The sequence below is a fragment of the Micromys minutus genome (genome assembly GCF_963924665.1).
Source record: "Micromys minutus genome assembly, chromosome: 14".
Classification (NCBI taxonomy): domain Eukaryota; kingdom Metazoa; phylum Chordata; class Mammalia; order Rodentia; family Muridae; genus Micromys; species Micromys minutus.
In genome coordinates this window covers 2,497,363-2,515,813 of record NC_137983.1, presented here as the reverse complement: position 1 = coordinate 2,515,813, position 18,451 = coordinate 2,497,363, and the positions used below count along the sequence as shown (strand labels likewise).

Sequence of the window (18,451 nt, the reverse complement as noted above, 5' to 3'; positions counted from 1 at the left end):
AGTTGGAGGCCAGCCAAGTCTACAGAGCGAGTTCCAGGATAGCCAGGGTTACAGAGAAAGTGCCTGTCTGGGGTGTGGGGGACCATTCCACCATCTCATGTGGTCTGGTCATCCCAGAGGAGCAAACATGGAGAGTGGGAGAGGCGAGAGAGGAGAGACAGAGTGAGCCAGACAGCGCTGCTTACCCATCATCTCAGCCTTCAAGATGCGGAGGCAGGAAGGTCACAGATCGGAGGCCAGTTTGGATTGTCATATTTTTTTAATGAGTTACAAGTTGCCATGTGCGGGGATTTGTGGCTCCGGCCCCTCCCTCCTTGGGTGCCTAGCTCCCAGTCCCAAGCAATGGGGGTGGCGTGGTAAGGTCTCCCAGGACAGGATAGGAGCCCCTCCCTAGGGTTCCCCTCGGGGCTTCCCGGTGCGGAATGGAGCACAGCGGAGAGGAAGGACCGAGTGGGGCTACAGCCCACACGCTGCAGCTTCGGGGACTCAGGGAGGCAGGGAGGGGGCTCTGTACAAGGTCACACCCTTCGGTCTCGCGTGGAAAGGGCACGGTAGCTGCCCTGGGCACAGAGTCTCCAACACTGGCTGTGCCCGGTCCGCTCTGGGGCATGCCCAGGCTCCGCCCATCGGCATGAGGCCCCGCCCAGCCAGCCTACGCCCATTCTAAGAGAGCCTCTACTACTCAAGATCCAGGAGTCCCGCCGGCCGCTGGTCACTTCTCCTCCCCTGGAGCCGGCTCCGGCTGCAGCGGCTGTGGCTTGGACTGTGGCTCGAGCTTTGGCTCGGCCTCTGGTTCTGGCTCCCACAGCAGGAACTCGTGTAACAGCGTGTTGACTGTCTCAGGACACTCCAGCATCACCATGTGGCTGCCTTCCTCGATGAGCTTGAGAAAGGCCAGCAGCAGGATCTGCGGGCACACCGAGAAGTCCCTCCTACTGTCTACCCTTCAGCCCCACCCAGAAGGATGTCAGGAATGGCCTGTCACCCTTCTGGACCCTCTTCAGGTATTCTTCACTCTGTCAACACCAATTATGTGCCTTACAATCAGCCCGGGTTGGACTTCTCAACCTTGGCTCTGCTTACACCTGGGGTTGGCTCGTTGCTATGGGGCAGCTGATGGTAGGGTGTCAGGCAGCATCCTTGGACAACATCAGGAGTACATCCAGGATATACTGCCCTCCAACCCTGTCCACAAATGTTTCTAGATGTCTCCAAGTGTCCCCTATAGGACAGATCTGCCCTTGGTGAGGATCCTCCTGCAACCCCTTCCCCATACCTTTCCTGAACAGTCCTAAGCATCACAGAGCCACAGCCATCCACGTGTCTGAATCAATGGAAGCCACAATTCAACGCCTGCCACTCAAAGACCCCACCCAAGAGGGGTTGAAAGCCACACCCATCTGGAAAGTCCACATACACTCAGCCTTGCCCGCCGCCCTCCCCCCCCCCCCCCGGCATCTTTCTGGAAAACCAGGCTTCCCATAGGCCGACCCTACTCAGAACCCATTCTGGCAGGATGCCAGTAGTCTTGGAACCACACACCCCTAAGTCACACCCAGGCACAGGCACCAGCCCTGAACCCTGTGCAGGAGTGTGTGTTGGGGGTGGTGTTCGGGTCCACAGACCGTACCTCAGCCATGCGTTGGTCCTCTTCCACTGGCACGAACTTGTCATGCATGCCGTGCACCAGCAGCACGGGAACTGTCAGCTCCGCATGGTAGACCTCGTCACCTTCCGGCCAGTACTGGCCGCTCATCATGGCCCGCAGCACGAAGGAGGACACATTGAACGCATTGCCCTCCTTCAGCAGCTGCTTTTCCTTGGCTCCTTGGCGGGCAAAGCCGGCCCTGGGATGCGAAGATGTCATTTAAGCCTGACCACTATGGGACACACTCCAGAGCCAGCCCCTACAGATCAGAAACACACAGTCACCCTCCCCTGCCCGGATCCCAGGGGCAGGGGTCTTACTTGAGGAAACTCCAGGCCAGGCAAGGCGACAGGCAGTGCAGGACACACGTGGGCATGTTGAAGATGGAGCAGAGGCTGGGCTCCAGCGCCGTGGGGCCTCCGCCGTTGATCATGATCACTTTGTGTACAAGGTCTGGGTACTCGTGGGCCAGGAAAGTACAGAAGGAGACACTGGGGGCAGGGAGGGGAGAATCCGGGTCAGCGGGACACTGACTGCCCTTTACCCCTTCCCTTGATCAGTAGGCAGGCCGTCAGAGACCAATTCCCTGCCCAGGCACCCAGCTGACAGAGCGGTGCCCCTTCACAACTAGGTACGCCGTGCCGAGGATGGAGTCCGTGGCTTTATTCACACTGGGCATGCGCTCTATCCGCTGAGCTACAGGCCTGGCCCTTTGGTTTTGCCGCAAGCTCTTGGCAAGCCTATGACAGCCTCTACATAGCCAGGGATCACGTCCACCCTCGAATGCTGGGGTTATAGCACACACGCCCTGTTAGTTTGGGGGTAGTTCTTGTTAGAAACAGCATTTCTCTTTAGCTTTAACTGGCTCAGAAATTGCTGTGTAGACCCTGGTGGACTAGAACTCCCAGAGCTGTGCCTGCTCGAAGGTACTGTATAACTTCTCTGTGACTTCTGCCTTGCCGTGACCACTAATGCCTTGGCTGTCTTGTTACTTTGCTGTTTCCCCACGTGGGAATGCGCTTCCTTGCGTGGGTGCTTGCTAGCCTGCATACAGCAACTATCCCACCTGAGCCTGACTTACAGATGGCCACACCTTTCCAAACAGGGTCAGGGGAGCGGTTCACCCTGTGGCTGCTGCTGGATTCTGGGTCCCCTCAGCGGCTCTCCACTGGGAGTGCTTCTGCCCAGCATCTGAGGACAGGATGTTGGGGGGGGCAGATCTGTGGGGACAGAGGGCACTCACGTCCACAGCCCCTTGGAGGATGGAATCACGGGGTACCAAGCAACTACAGTGAACTTCATGGCAATCCTCCTGCCCCAATCCCTGGAGCACTGGATTTACAGGCATATGCCACCCCACATGGCTTTGACTTTTGTTCTTGCTAAGACACCAAGTCTCAGTGCTCTGCTGCCCGAGCTGGCCTTAGAACGCCAGGGTCAGCGCCGCCCTGCTCACCCTGCCTCACCTGGCTAATAGTTTGATGGCTCCAGAGAGAAGGGGTGGAAAGGGAATGCGCCTGACCATTAGGCCACACCACCCACACCCCAACCCCCACACGAATATATATGGTCTCACAGTAACCCTAGTTTGGATGATTATTACATGTTTGTAAAAATTAAACATTTTTTGGACAGACTGTTACATAGCCCAGGACAGGCTTGAGATCACAGTAGTGAATGCCCCTGCCTCACATTCCAAAGTACTGAAATTACAGGCACAACCCACATGGCCAGCTTATAAAAACTATATTTTAGGGTGGGCATGGTGGCCCACACCTTTTATCCCATCACCCAGAAAGCAGAGGCAGGTGGATCTCTGTGAGTTCGAGGTCAACCATGTGATTTGCAGGACAGCCAGGGGTATATAGACAGAACTGTCTTAAAAGTAAAAGCAAAAGAATTAATTTTTAAATGTTTAAGAATATGAGAAGATTCATTTATTGACTGAAGCCAGGCCGTGAGTGTGCCAGGTACATATCTCTACCCCTGAGCAATTTCCCTGGCGTTGGTATGGGCTGTGCATCCTCATGTATGTTAAGTTCGCCTGGGAGCCGTGTTGCGTGACTGTCTCCACCTCCGGAGCGCTGGGAGGAACATGAGGCTCCGCGCCTGGCTTTCAAAGCTGTTTATTATGCTTGAGACAAAATCTCATCCCATAGCTCTGGCCGGTCTTGAATTTAAAGCAATCCTCCTGCCTTGGTCTTGGAAGTTTTGGGGTACCATGCCTAGACTCTTTGTAGTTTGTTTTTAGTTCCTGTTGTTGTTGCTTTTGGTTTTGTTTTGTTCCGTTTTTTAACATAGGTTTTTGCTAAAAGTGAAGCCCTGGGTTGGAAACGACATCGTAGCCGAGGCTGGCCTTACCTTTTGAGCCCTTTCAGTGTCAGCCTCCTAAGTAGGGTGATGACACACCTGCTACCATATCTGAGCAGATACCAACGACATCATAGAACTCTAGTGTCAAGCTTCTCCTAGCCCAGTCACTGGGAATTCTAGGCAGGGCCCCACCTGAGCCCCGCCCCCAGCCTCCTCACTGGGGATTCTGGGGGGGGGGCCCGCACGCTGAGCCATGCCCCCAGCTCAATCACATTTCGAAAGAAGTTGAATGGAGTGGCATAGAAGGCTTTTATTCTAACGTTTGGGATGTTAAGGCAGGAGGACCAGGTGTTTAAGGTCAGCCTCAGCTACATGATTTTTGAGGCTAGCCCTGTCTCAACCTGTCTCCAGGGGGAAGGGAATGAATGGTTTGGGAGTAGCCCACTAGGATCTTACCCGTAAGAGTGGCCAATGAGCACGTTGCGCTTCTTGGCATAGCGTGTGAAAATGGCCCGCATGTCCTCTGCCAATGCGTAAAAGGTGTAGGCGGCTGCAACCTGTGGCGCAGAGCTGGCTCCGTGGCCGGCCAGGTCAGGTGCCACCACCTCATAGCCGAGTCGCACAAAGAAGTCCAGCTGCTCCTTCCAGATGGCGAGCGAGCCGCCCACTCCGTGGATGAAGAACAGCACCACATCGGCCTGCGCGCCCTTGCAGCTGGTGATGCGTTGCTCGCAGTCGATGTGGATGGTCCTCTTTGGACGCCGTGGGCGGCGGCGGCGCCCGCTGCCCGCGGTGGCCCGGGTGTCGCCTCCTGCCGGTTCAGCCAACTCTACCTCAAGTGCGGCAGGTGGGTCCCCGGAGCCACTGCGGCCTTGCAGGTCAGCACGAGGCGCTCGGCCCAGGTTCTCCACCACCAGCCTCCCGTTTCGGTACACTGTGATACGGCGCTGGCAGCGCACAAGACCGGTCTTGACCCCTGGATCATCTTCAGGAGGAGGTGGTGGCGGCGTGGGCGTGGGCGCGGGGCCGGCATGCTTTACCCGCAGCACCCGGCCCGGCTTGACCTCCACGAACGTGTAGCCGTCACTGGACTCAACGCTCTCCAGCGGCCGCACGGCGTTAGGGGGAGTCCCCAGCAGGCAGCAGAAGAAGCCATCTGTCACGCCGGTCAGCATGGTGTGTCCTGGAGAGAGGGACAGTGGCTAGCTCAGGGTGGGTAGCTCTGGTCGTGCATGGGGTAAGCAGGACCTGGAGGCCCCTTCCAGGTTCCCTGACACCCCAATGCCAGACAAGGAAGCATGAAAACATTAAAGCAAAAGGCCGCTTTATCATCTAGTCACAAACCCGTGCCTTTATGCACGCATTCACGCACTCATGCATGCAAGCAAGCCTGTGTGCATGCATCTCTTCACACTGACTTATGCAAGCCTGGATGCCAGCTGGTTTGCATGCTTGGTTTTGAGGAAGAAGCTCATGTAGCCCAGGCTGGCTTGGAAATCTCGTGCTGCGCAGGCTGACCTTGCTCAGCTTCCACCTCTGGAGCTGTAGCAAGTTGAGCATGCAGATGTGTTTCTAAGACCAAGGGGAACCTCAAACACCCACACTCCTCCTGCCTCTATCTCCCAAGTGTTGAGGTGACAGGCGTGCCTCAACACGATGCCACATGTTATTTTTGAAACAAGGTCTCGTTCTGTAGTCCTGGGCTGTACACTGGTCTCAAACTCCTGGCAATTTCCCTGCCTCCACCTCTGCCAGTACTGGAGTGACCAGGATAAACTCCCATCACTGCCAGCTTTTTACACAGGGTTTCCTTCTGTAGCCCAGACTGGCCGACTGGCCCCAACCTTGTGCCCAAGCCCCCAGGTGGTGAGATGACAGGCCATAACGCCTGGCTCTTATTCTAAAATGTCAGTGTTCTCAGCTCAGGACTCTGGTGTGAACCTGGCTGATGACCGAAGCTGGGGAGGGATGTTAGCCACTGGGACTCAGGTTGTATCTGGCTCCAGGTTCAGAAGAGAGCTAGAGCTGACTCGCACAGTAACAAGAACCGGTGGAGGCTGCTGCCCTCGGCATCCTGGTACGCTGAGGGGGTGGCCACACAACCCTAGTGGCAGGCAGGAGAATGAAGGCAGAACCTGACTGGGGGCCTCTGGGCCTCCATCCGGTTCCCTTGGCCACCCCCCGGTGTCCATGACAACCACAGGCGGTTACATAACTCCAGGGGATACCGGCGTAGCGCACCCCCATTGTCTGAGGCACCGGGATGGGACCAGCTTCAATTTTCCATCACGGCCTGAGCGCCGCTGGAGTGATGGTCATTAAATACCCCGCCCGTGGTGGTCCCGGAAGCACTTGAGGGGAAAAGCAGGCCGTGCACCTCATCTCTAGGGCTCTGGAACCCCGACTGTGGTGGCCTCTAAAGCGCAGCGCCAGTCCTGTTTCCCAGCACGACCCGCTTCTCCCTGGAGTCCATCACCCCCGTGGTGGGGTCAAGGCCACCGGGGTTCCGCAGCGTCCTAGCAGTGCGAATGCAGATCTTGGCGGTTATCCACCTCCCGCACCCCTCCCCCCTTAATGAAGGCCTGGCAGCCTGGTGACTCCTCTCTGGGGGAACAGATCCAGCTCACCTGAGGTCATCGAGGGGCCCGGGGCCCGAAGTAGGACGCAGGGGTCCCGGGCGGAGAAGCCAGCGTCCACCTGCAGGTGCCGCTTACATGGTGGTGCAGGGTCGGCCGCATTAGCGCGGACAGGCGCGAGCCCGGACGGTCAACGCAGGAGCATCCCGCAGCCGCGCAGCAAACCGGCCCTGTAAGTCCCACCCAGCGTGGGCGGGGCCTGCAGTCGATGGGCAGGCGTTTCGGCCTATTGCCGCGGCGAGCCGACTGGCCTAGATAACCGTCCAACCAGAGGCCGTTCTTCCCGGGATCAGCGCGCGCTCTGCAAGCGGCAGCCCCGCCCCTGCGAAGAGTTTGGGGGGACATGGGGGAGGGATGGGCTGGCGCCTGGGCCGAGAAGGGCTTGCAGTCAAGGGACAGCGAGTGGCTTGGGGGTGTGTGGGATATGCTCTGTCTGGGACGGGGTCTCCTCAACCAGCTTCCACCTCCCACAAGGCGGTATGCCCTCTCTCCCTTGACCTTCCCATTCTACAGACTTCCAAATCTCTACCCGTTCGGGTCGGGAAACAGACAAAACGTCATGGCTGGCATTTGAACCAGAGGCTATGTCAGAAGTGTCGGAGATGCGGAACTAGTGAATGGGATTGCATCCCAGAGGTGGGATTTCGGCTACACCAAAACTGAGCCCCAGGAGGGCAGGAATCCAAGGAGCCCAGGCTGACCCTACCTCCCTGGCCTGCTGTTCGCTCATGGGCTCAAGGTGCAGCTCAGACACTTGCCGTCGTCCCTTCTACACACAGTAAGTACTCTACATGTCGCCTCAATTATTTCTAGGCACAACTGGCCATTTTAGAGGGCCGGTAAAGACCATGAACTTCAGAGATGCTGGTGTGCAATATTTCCGGTGGCTGCTGGCATGGCTGTCTGGACATCTTAGAGCAGTGGAGAGCCACGGAGGGTGTGTGAACAGGAGTCCAGATCTGAGCTGCGGGAAGAAAATTCTTCCATGCCAGTCTGCGGGACTAAACTAACCAGGGCAAATTCACAACCCAGGATTTTCCAAATTACGAAGAGCTGGGACTCAAGGACATCAGGGCTGCGCGCCAGAAGTCTTGGCAGCGGGCACGGAGAAGCTGCCAGCCCGCTGCGTGCCAGCTGCCCATCTTCAATGAGGGTGGCTGAAAAGGCCAGCAGCCAGTTCCCGCCCACGACCCTGGGGCGCCCTCTACCAGTGGCCGAGGAGAGATCAGAGGGGACAGAATGTCTACACTCGTTCTCCCTCTTCTGGTTATTTTGGAAAACTACGTGCCACCGACGGCAGAAATCTCCAGTTTACACGCGTAGGCGTGGAACTACAACTCCCGGCATGCTCCGCGGCAATACGTGGAACTACATTTCCCAGGAAGCATTGTCAAGGAGCCCAGCGTGTTGGAACTGGCGTCGACCCGGACGACCGGGCCATTGACCCACCACTGGACATGGCTTTCCTAGCTCGGTGCTTTGGGTACCAGGCCTGCAGATCGGTGGCCCTGTTGAGTGGCAGGTGAGTGTTCATGGGCACCCTTCTACAGATTGGGAATAAGGGTGGTCTCTAGACTACTACATGCACTTTTTGTATACAAGCTGTTTTGTTGCACTGCCCACTACAAAGGCGGCCCAGAAAGTCATACAGCGTACATCCTCGGGAGATTTCACGATTTCTCTGTTCCCACAGGTATCTCCAGTCCAGGGTCGGGATGGGACTCCCGGGCGCCTGTCCCCTCCTCTCCATGCAGCAAGTCCGAGGCCGCGCACGCGGAAACGAGTATCAGCCAAGCAACATCAAGCGCAAGCACAAACACGGCTGGGTCCGCCGGCTGAGCACGCCTGGCGGCGTGCAGGTCATCCTCCGCCGCATGTTGAAGGGCCGCAAGTCCCTGAGCCACTGAGGAGCGCAACGCCGCGGGGCATAGACTCGGAAGCCGGTAGAGTTGCCCGAGGGTGACAAGTTGGGGCAAGTTGAAAGTGGGGGCCTATCCCTTCGTAGGTGTTTAGATGCATCCGCCGTTGACGGCTGCTCACCGACCACCAGCACCTGGGATAAGTCATCCGTTTCTCTGAATATATTTGAAGGCATCTTTGCAAGACAGGCTCATTAAAAAACCGACACCACCCCAACGTTACCAGCCATTCCAAAGTACTACGGACTTGTTAATAAATATTCACGTTTCTTGGAGCATTATGTCTGTATTAACTTACAGTTCTGGAAGACTGGCCCGGGGGTCAGGGATTTTGGGGCCCCTGCTTGACCCCAGGACTTGGACAAGGCCTTTAGCTCATAAGTTCTGTTTCCCTCACAAATAAGCACTGACTTCCGTTTTGGCCAGATGTCCCGTCGTAAGTTAGTAACTGACTGTCCTCTCCTTTTAAGGTGTGCATTCCTGAGACTGAATTAGTCCCTGAGGCATTCAGCAAACGCCTTCACCTGCTGAGTTATGTCAGCAGCCCCTACCTTGTCATGAAGGGACCCTTTGTCTGTTGGGGAACGTGGATTTAGAGCTGGGGTGTTGGGGCACATGGGGGTCAGATATGAAATAAAGTCCTAGGGACCACAGGACACTGAGAGAGCATATTCTCCTGTCTTGCCTCTGACAGCAAATCAGTCAACCTCCCTGGAAGAAAGGGCTGGGTCTGCAGGAGGGAGTGGATAGGGTCAGCTACCCACACAGGGGGAAAGCCAGAGGGGCCTGGAATTTGGACTTCTGAGGAAGGACTAAAACCTTGGTACTTTGGAGAACAGCAGCAGTGTTGGAGCCAGACTTAAAGTCTGACACTGCCCGCCTGTCATCCCAAGAGTGCCATGTCAGGGAGGAGGGTCAGCAGTTCAAGGCCATCATCAAGCACTCTCAAGTCCCCTCCCCCATATGTCATTGTTTTAGATTGACTTTATTTATTTATAGATTTATTTTATTTATATGAGTACACTGTAGCTTTCTTCAGACACACCAGAAGAGGGCATTAAATCTCATTACAGATGGTTGTGAGCCACCATGTGGTTGCTCAAATTTGAACTCGGGACCTCTGGAAGAGCAGACAGTGCTCTTAACCACTGAGCCAGCTCTCCAGGCCCAGATTGACTTAATTATTATGTTGTATATCAGTTTTACTTGGGGCTTAGTTTGGTTTCTTCCAAAAGCAGCTGGTAGAGGAAGTGATTTATTCTGTCTCAGCTCACATTCCATCTCTGAAGAATGTCAGGCAGGACCTGAAGGCAGGAGCTGATGCAGAGGCCATGGAAGGATGCTGCTTACTGGCCTGCTTCTCATGGCTTGTTCAGTCTGCTTTCTTATAGAACCTAGAACCACCATCCCTGGAAACCACCACTCACAATGGGCTGAGCCCTCCCCAGCCATCACTGATTAATAAACTGTATACCCAAGCAGTTATGGCACACACCTTTAATCCCAGCACTCAGAATTTGAGGCCAGCCTGGACTCTAGAGAAGCCTTGTGTCAAACAAAAGGAAATGTGCCACAGACTTGCCTACAGCTGAATCTTATAGGATTTTTGAAATTGAGGCTCCCTCCAAGGACTCTAGCTTGTATCAGGTTGTCATAAAAAAAAAGTTATCCAAGAGGAGTGCCGTGATTGAACTGTTTATGGTACAAGCTTGAAGACAAGAGTTTATATCCCACACTCACAAAAGGCCAGACAGGCCAGTGGCCCCATCGTTCGGGAATCAGTAGTCAGCAGATCCTGGGGGCTTGCTAGCCAACCAGTCTAGCCAAAATGGTCCATTCCAGGTTCAGGGAGAGACCCTGTCATAAAATACAAACAAAGGGGATGAGGCTATACCTCTGACAGAACATCTAGCATGGAAAACCTTCAAGTTCCATCAACAACAGCCCATAAACCCTGTCGATGCACACTTGAAATTCCAGGGTCTCAGAGGCATGAAGATCAGAACAAGATCATCCTTAGCTACGTAGCAAGGTAAGGCCATCCCGGACTAAATGAATTCCTATTTCAAAGTGAAGTGGCTCCGTATGTAAAGGCACTTGGTGGTCAAGCCTGGTGATCTGAGTTGATCTGGAACCCATACGAAGGTGGAGAGAGTGTACGTTAGTAGAGCTGCCCTCTGCCTTCCCTCATTCACCACTCACAACAATAAAATTTAATGAATAGATCAGAAAGTAAGATGGAGAGCCATAGAAGAAGGCACACAGAATTAAGCCTTGCCTACAAGTTACACTAGTACAAGCAGCTAGTTCACACACCATGTGTGAAAATCCAGGTTTAAAAGCCGAGCTGTGGTGGCTCACACCTTTAATTCCAGGACTCAGGAGGCAGAAGCAGGCAGATGTGTGAAATGGAGGACAGCCTGGTCTACAGAGAGACCCTGGGTGCATGTGTGTCTTTCCAGCTCTCAGGAGAACTACATCCTAAGTGAATTCCAGATCCAGCCTGGGCTACACAGACCTGTCTCAAAAAAAAAAGAAAAGAAAAAGAAAAAAAAGAGGCTGGCCAGATGGCTCTTATCACCATGCCTGATGACCAGACTTGATCCCTAGACCTCACAGGGTGGAAAGGACTCTCAAAAAGTTCTCTTTACATGAAAACTGTGTGGGCAAGCGCAAGCGCGCACACACACTCATAATTCTTACAATTTTATATAACTTTTTTTTTCTGAGACAAGGTATAGCCCTGTGTAACCCTGGATGTTCTGGTACTCTCCCTCTGTAGACCAAGCTGCCCTCAAATTCTGAGATCCACCTACCTCTGCCTCCTGTGTGTTGGTATTAAAAGCATACTCCTCCCCCGCAAACACACACACACACACACACACACACACACACACGTTTTCTTTTATTTATTTAAAGACTTGTTTATGCATACAGTGTTCTACCTACATGTACTCCTGCAAGCCAGAAGAGGGCACCAAATCTCGTTATAGATGGTTAGCTGAGAACTGAACTCAGAACCTCTGGAAGAACCTCTAGGCCATCTCTTCAACCCTAGATTTTCTTAATAAACCCATGTTGCTTTACCTAAACTTTTAAAAAAGCCTCACTTTTGCCATCCCAGGAATTTGGGAAGCTGAGGCAGGAGGACTGCTGCATGTTTAAGTCAGCCTATACTATGAGACCTCAAAAAAAAAAAAAAAAAAAAAAAAAAACGAGAGCCAGTGTAGGGACTCATTACAATGAGCCTTTCCGGGGACATCTTAGAAAAGGTGGAGCCAGCCCCAGAAAGAGCAGAGCCCTGCCGCATCCCTGGAGAGCTGTGAACTACAACTCCCAGGAGGCAACGCGCGGGCCTCCACCTACTTCGCAAGACCTTACTTCCCAAGTCCCGGGCGGAGTTTGATCCTTCAACCGAACTCGACGACGAAGGCGGAGATGCAAAGACCAATGGTAACGCGAGCGAGCACCTGCCGACCAATGAGAGCGCGTCGGGCGCGGCCGCCGTGAAGGGCGGGGCCACCACGCGGGCCAATGACGCGCGGTGCTGTCGCCATCGGCGTGAGCTGCGCGGCGGCTGGAAGTGGCTGTGCGGCGGCGACTGAGAAGGAGGCTGCGGCGGCGGCGGCCCGGGCGACAGAGGACGCGGACGATGGTGAGCGCGGTCGTGCGGCCACCCTTACCTCCCGGCGTGTCGGCAGGGGGTCCCCCACTGTCTCTCAAGGCTTCCTGCCCGACCCCCCCCTTAGTCCCGGTCCCGCCCCTCGTGCTGACCTGTGACCTCCGACCCCTCCCCCCGACCCCTCCCTGGGCTGCCCGTCGATCCCATTCAGGCTCTTTCTGCGACCTCTTACTCTAGGTATGCTTCCAGGCCCTGACAACTCATTCATTTCCGGGTCGCCAGTGTCTCTTGTCTCCCCCTCCCGGAAATCGCTTGGGGTGGGGTGGGGTCCCTTGAGACCCCCGCTCCGGGCTGTTCCTCGACATGGCTCCTCGAGTTCCGGGCATTTGAGGTGCGGGTGTGGGTACACCGTAGGTAGGGGGTTGTCAGTCACTGTAACATACAGGGCTTTGTCACTAAAGGAGGTGCGACATCGGGCCAGACTCGTTTCCCTGGTCCCCACCCCTTTCTCTCCGTTTCGAGCCCACACTTGTCCTCAAAGAGGGACCAGCTTCTTCTCTCTGCAAACAAAATGAGGGTGCCCACCCCTTACGATGGGGTATCAGCAGGGGCTAACACAGGCACCTACCCTCAAAACCTGCTTTGGTGGTTCTTTGAGATTGGGACTCCTATCTTTGCCCTGAGGTAGTGACCACCCCTCACTGTCTCAGATGTCAGCCCACACCCTGGAGAATAGGTAGTGAACCACACAGAAGAGTTTGTAGACAAGGAGAGTCATGGCTGTGAGGTCCCTGATTCACCTCTGCAACCTCATTCACACCAAAACTCTGCCCCTGCCACCTTCCAGAGGCCTGTTCCATCCTCCCTATCCTTTCCCATCCCAGCCTTTTGGCCATCTTTAATTAACATCGAATAGGGTTTTCAAAGACATCATTTTGTATGCTTTCTAACATATAAAGTGTCTTTGGTGAGCCTGCTCCTGGCTTTCTTTCAGGGAGTGCCCTGCTTTGTGACCTCATCTCCACCTGCCTATCCCTTTCCTAGTATTCACTTCTTCTGGCTCCCAAGTCCCTTCTGTCCCAGGACCTTTGCACCAGCTGTACGTTTGGCTGTTGGAGTGTGGTTTGTCAAAGGCCCTTGAGGGAGTTGGTGCCTATTTCTTGAGACCTTATTAGCTCACAGGAGGAGGTTCTGTCTTCCTTTAAAAATGCAGACAGGTACACACTCATGTCTTGACCTAAGTGATCGCTGTCCCCGGTTTTTGCCCTGACTGTCTTGGCTGCCTCTCTGAACTGTTCTTGGAGGTGGCTTTCATGCAGAGGCCAATCAGCCTAGCTGGGCAGCAGCACCCTGTGTTTGATGTGGGGTTGGGGTCTTCTGTGAGTATACTGGCCTTGTGGGGTCTGCCTTGGGCACAGCCCAGAAAGTAGTTTGATAGAGTGGGAAAGTTGGACAAAATAGTGGCTCACCATGCCACAAACTAGAGAGATCAGAGTGGCCGGCACTGGTGGGGAAAGTTAAGACCACTTAGTTGTTTTGAGATAGGGTCTCCCTGTGCAGCTGAGACTAGAGACTAGCCTTGTACTCCCCCCCCCCCATTGCTTCTACCTCCCAGGTACTGGGGTGAAAGCTGTGGGGGGCATAAGCAGGACAGGGTCTCTCTTCTGCATGGACATCAGCCTAGCCTGGCCTCTGCCACCAAGCCTCTGGGCTACTGGCCCCAAGCACCTTGGTTCTTTAGCCCCGCCCCACAATCTGCTCTGGCCTGGGGGTGTGGGGAGGACACATTGGAACCTGCACCCTGGGGTGGTCAGGAGTGCTCCTGGGACAGTGAGCTGGCTCCAGAGCAGCAGGTCACGAGGCTGAGAGCAGAGACACTGAGGCTGCACAGCCGCATTCCAGGCCAGCAGAGGGGGTGGCCATTGGCGCAGCACCTCTGCATCACCAGAAGGTCCCAGGCCTGGGCCTCAGGAGTGACACAGGGAAGCATCAATGGTGTCCTGTGCCCGGCTGTACATTGGTGCATGCCATTGCTCCCTGGCAGGCACATGACAGCACACACAGTGCTGGGCACACTAGAAGTCACAGACTTGTGCAGTTCATGTGGTGTCCCTCCCCAGACCTGGGTGACATTTGGTGAGTTAGTAAACACCCTGGCCACCTCCCCAAGCGAATCAGACTGAAGACAGTTGCAGGGCCCTTGCCACGGCAGCCAGCTCCTTTTGTGTGCATGAGGTAGGATACCCCCTTCCCAGGCCAGGCCTGGGGGTCCACACTGACTTTTTTGAGACAAGGCGTTGTGACCATGGCCAGGCAGCCATCAACCTGACAGACCCTCCAGTTTCTGTTCCTACCCCAAGTGAGCTGGTGTGCACCGTGTCCATCTTCTGAAGTATTCTCTCATTATTACCCTCCTCGCCAACACGGTCACACGGTGTCCCTGGCTGTTGGAACTTGCTCTGTAGACCCATTGGCCTCGAACTCTTGTCTCCAGAACACTAGGACTGAAGAAGTTCACCACCGCCGCCTGGCTTTGTTACTGCTTTGTTGTTTTGGATAGGGTCTCACGCTGTAGCCCAGGCAGGTTTGAGGCTTGTAATAATCCCCCTGTCTTAGTCTCATGAGTCTTGGGATGGCAGGTACTGCTGTGCCCAGAGGAGGTGTAACTTAAACAGCTTCAGGGCTAGTGAGCTAGAGAACTGCAGACCCACCTGATGACGGGGAGTGACCTGAACATCTGCACGTGCACTCGAGTGCATAGTGACATCCACCCTCGTTCCCCACACAACCATGCATAGCACCACATGGGTGTGCCCTGGTCTGCATTGGAGGCCTCACACCCACCCCTGTCTCCAGGCAGACTTTCTGAAAGGCTTGCCCGTCTACAACAAGAGCAACTTCAGCAGGTTCCACGCGGACTCCGTGTGCAAGGCCTCGGTGAGTGTGGGGCTGGGGGTGGCGTCACTGTCCTGAGGATGAGGGTTGCCAGCTAACCCACCGCTCCCCGTCCACAGAACCGCCGTCCCTCAGTATACCTGCCGACCCGAGAATACCCGTCAGAACAAAGTGAGTACTGGAGAGCTTTGCCCTCCACACAGCTAGGAAAGGGCCTGTGGGTAAGGGGTGACCCTGGGGACAGCCCACTGTGCCTAGGAGTGTAGATACTGACTCCCCTCAGCCTGGACTACCCTGCCCTCTCCTGCTGTCCCTGCGCTCTGAGTGCTGAGGCAGCAGGATCAGAAGTTTACATGTGAGTTTAGATCCCTGGAGCTGAGAGCCAGGTGCCTCGGCAGCAGTCTGTAATGGGAATCTGCCCCTACAGGCAGTCTAGGACCAGCCAGCCTGGTGCAGCAGAAAATGGGGACTCATCAAGGCAGAGGCAAGGGCCAGCACCCCCACACACAGGCCAGGGCACGTGTGAGCCCACATAGATGCTCAAAAACCACAAGCCAAGGACTGTAGGTGTGGAAGTGGTGAGGGCATGACTCTCTCCAGGGCCTGTGCTGTCCAGGCCTGTGCTATGGCATAGGAGAAAAGGGCCTAGTGGTTTAACTGTTAAAGAATCTGGAAGCCAGGTGTGGAGGCACACGCCTCTAAGCCCAGCACTTGGGAGGCAGAGGCTGGTGGATTTATGTGAGTTTGAGGCCAGCCTGGTCTACAGAGCGAGCTCCAGGACAGCCAGAGTTACACAGTGATACCCAATATCAAAAAAAAAAAAAAAAAAAAGTCTGAGGTCCAGGAGATAGTTCAGCAGGTATAAGTGTCCACCAACTAGGCTTGAAAACCTGATTCAGTCCCCAGAATCACCTAGTAGAAGAGAGGATCAACTTCTCCAGGTGTTCTCTGGCCAGTGTGTACAACCAACCACCTAGTATAGCAACAGGCCATGTGCTCAAAGTTAGCCCTTGTGGCTGTGGCTGGGGACCCGAGTCTAGCCCCCAGCATCTTACTGAACCTCACACACACACACACACACCTGTATCTCTCTCCAGCTCCAGAGCATCCAACGCCCTCTCGTGGCCTCCTGGGACATATGCAACCCTTCCCCCTCCCCCCAAAACACACATATTTAAAATAGTCAAAATAGATGCTTAAAAACTGAATGGATCTGTCCTGGAGAGAGGGTAAGGCTCACTCGTGTTGTAGTTCCCTGCGTGGGGAGGCCGTGGGCTCCATCCCCAGCACCTAAACCTCACTGCTGCCTTACATTTCGTCTGTGGTGTCTCAGCACATATGATTGGCCCTGGGAGAGTGCAGAAGCAGGCGGGAGGCCACCTCCGCTGAGTGCTGCCTGTTTCCTGGAGCCTGAGGGTGGGGTCCTCAGGACAGTGAAGGCTGAGGCAGAGTTGGAGCTGTGTCCTCAGAAGGGAAATGCCAGTCTTCAGACACCTAAGAGAGAGGAGCTGAATTTGAGCCCCATGTCTAGCAAGGAAGGCCAGGAGGCCAAGGAGAGGTCAGTGTCTCACTCTCTGTCTTTGCTTCTCAGTCATTGTGACAGAAAAGACGAACATCCTCCTGCGGTACCTGCACCAGCAATGGGACAAAAAGGCAAGGCTCTCACCGGAACTGGGGATATTTGAGTGGGAGCCTTGAGGGTTGAGTAGGAGTTCTTCAGGTGACCAGGACTGTGGAGAAGTGCTTCATGGGCGTGCTCTTGGGCTCCTAGTACTTAGAGACAGGATGAATCTGGTGCTTTCTGCACAACACAGCCAGCTCACATGGTACATGTCTGTCATTCCAGCACTCAGGAAGCCAAGGGACAGTGTTTTGGGTCAGCCTGAGGAGGCACATGAGACCAGGAATTTGTTTTGTGGGTTTCGGGGGGTAGGGCTTTGGTTTTTTGGGTTTTGGTGTTTTTTGTGACACAAGTGTGAGCTGAGGATGTCCTCATACTTAAAGTGATTCCCAAGTGGTAGTCTATAGGCCTATGCCACCACAGCTAATTTAGACATTGTGTAAAATCACATCCACCCAGCCTGAGTACCTGCAGGGTGCCCCCGGTGGTTAGCTGATGGCTCCCTCTCGGCCTTTGAGAAAGAGTCGGTATGGTGACGTACAGCTTTAATCCCAGCACTCCAGAGGCAAACGGAGGCTCTCTGAGTTTGAGGCTAGCCTGGTCTACAAGTTTCCAGACACCAGGGCTATATAGAGATTCTGTCTCAAAAAGGTGGGGGGAAGACCCATGCCACTGGCTGCCCTGGTGCTGTCCTCACTCTGACGACTGACTTCCCTTCTCCCACCTGCAGAACGCCGCCAAGAAGAGAGACCAAGAGCAGGTGGAGGCAGAGGGCGAGAGCTCAGCGCCACCCCGCAAGGTGGCCCGGACCGACAGCCCCGACATGCCCGAAGACACCTAGGTCCAGCGCGTCATCCCTCGTCTGTCAGCTCCATCCGTTCCCACCCGCGTGTGTAAGCGCAGCCCACCTCCTACATCCAGTCCGCGCCCTCCAACCTCATAGGACCCATGTATTTATTTTCCTTGAGTTTTTATTTATGCTGTAACTCGTGTCAAGCATTGGTTAAAGGGACATCAGGCCCAGCCGCGAGGTGTCGGTAGATGCTTTTTAAAGCACAGTGGTGTCCTCCATCCGGCCATCTGCAGCGAGACCTCGCCAGGGTCCAGGGTCCAGAGCCCAGGGCGGGCTGGTCCCCAACACACCGAGCGGCCTTCTCGCTCCTTCCCACCCACAGGCCTGGCCCGGTCTCCCGGGCCCTCCCGGGCCCAGGCCTCACTCTGAGCCCCTGCCAGGGCAGGAAAGAGCAGGCCCCTCTGGATCTTTATCTTGTCATTTATCATGGACTAGCCTGTGCTCCACGTCCACCCCAATAAAAGGACCTTTCCTACTCCACACGGCGTCTTTGCTCCGCACATACTTCGGCTGGAGCCGCTGGGATCTGCAGGAACCAACCCCTGCTTGGGGTCCTTGGGGTCGGGTCCACTGGGAGACTGAACTCAGGACAGTAACATAGGGCCAACCAACAGCCACCCACCACTAGGCATCATGTGCAAGGCCCTCCAGCACTGGTATCTAGCTGGTCACTCGGGAACATTGCAGGGCTGAGGTGGCCACACTGTCATGGGGACATGGGGGAACTAGTTGGACTGATATTGTGGCTGTGCACCCTCAGCTGTAGCACGGTACACACTGCAGGTATGGGGTTTTGGAGACTGCCCCAGAGTCTATAATCTGCTTGTGAAGGCTAAGGTGTCTGTGTTCCCCAGGGGCCATTACTTGGCTGGCGCCCTACTGACCTAGGCCTGGTCTGGCCCTGGTAGCATTTCAGCTTCATGCGGAGGCTTGGTAAAATGGCC

At 55.1% G+C, this 18,451-nt stretch overlaps 3 protein-coding genes across 3 annotated transcripts; 2 read left to right on the top strand and 1 right to left on the bottom strand.

Annotated features, from left to right (window-relative positions):
* Positions 1-240: 240 nt before the first annotated feature.
* On the bottom strand, positions 241-6,720 carry ABHD8 (abhydrolase domain containing 8). The gene is made up of 5 exons (XM_080928850.1): positions 6,589-6,720; positions 4,418-5,144; positions 1,969-2,139; positions 1,631-1,847; positions 241-907 (listed from the first exon to the last, which is right to left on the bottom strand). The coding sequence occupies exons 1-5, from the start codon at positions 6,596-6,598 to the stop codon at positions 713-715; spliced, it is 1,320 nt and encodes a 439-aa protein (XP_080784976.1). The 5' UTR covers positions 6,599-6,720; the 3' UTR covers positions 241-712.
* A 1,247-nt stretch (positions 6,721-7,967) lies between these two features.
* MRPL34 (mitochondrial ribosomal protein L34) lies at positions 7,968-8,791 on the top strand. The gene is made up of 2 exons (XM_080928874.1): positions 7,968-8,119; positions 8,291-8,791. Exons 1-2 carry the CDS (start codon positions 8,055-8,057, stop codon positions 8,502-8,504), a joined length of 279 nt encoding a protein of 92 aa, XP_080785000.1. The 5' UTR covers positions 7,968-8,054; the 3' UTR covers positions 8,505-8,791.
* Positions 8,792-12,062: 3,271 nt separating this feature from the next.
* On the top strand, positions 12,063-17,987 carry DDA1 (DET1 and DDB1 associated 1). Its single transcript, XM_080928873.1, has 5 exons — positions 12,063-12,171; positions 14,995-15,075; positions 15,153-15,204; positions 16,625-16,686; positions 17,385-17,987. The coding sequence occupies exons 1-5, from the start codon at positions 12,169-12,171 to the stop codon at positions 17,493-17,495; spliced, it is 309 nt and encodes a 102-aa protein (XP_080784999.1). The 5' UTR covers positions 12,063-12,168; the 3' UTR covers positions 17,496-17,987.
* The last annotated feature ends 464 nt before the right edge of the window (positions 17,988-18,451 follow it).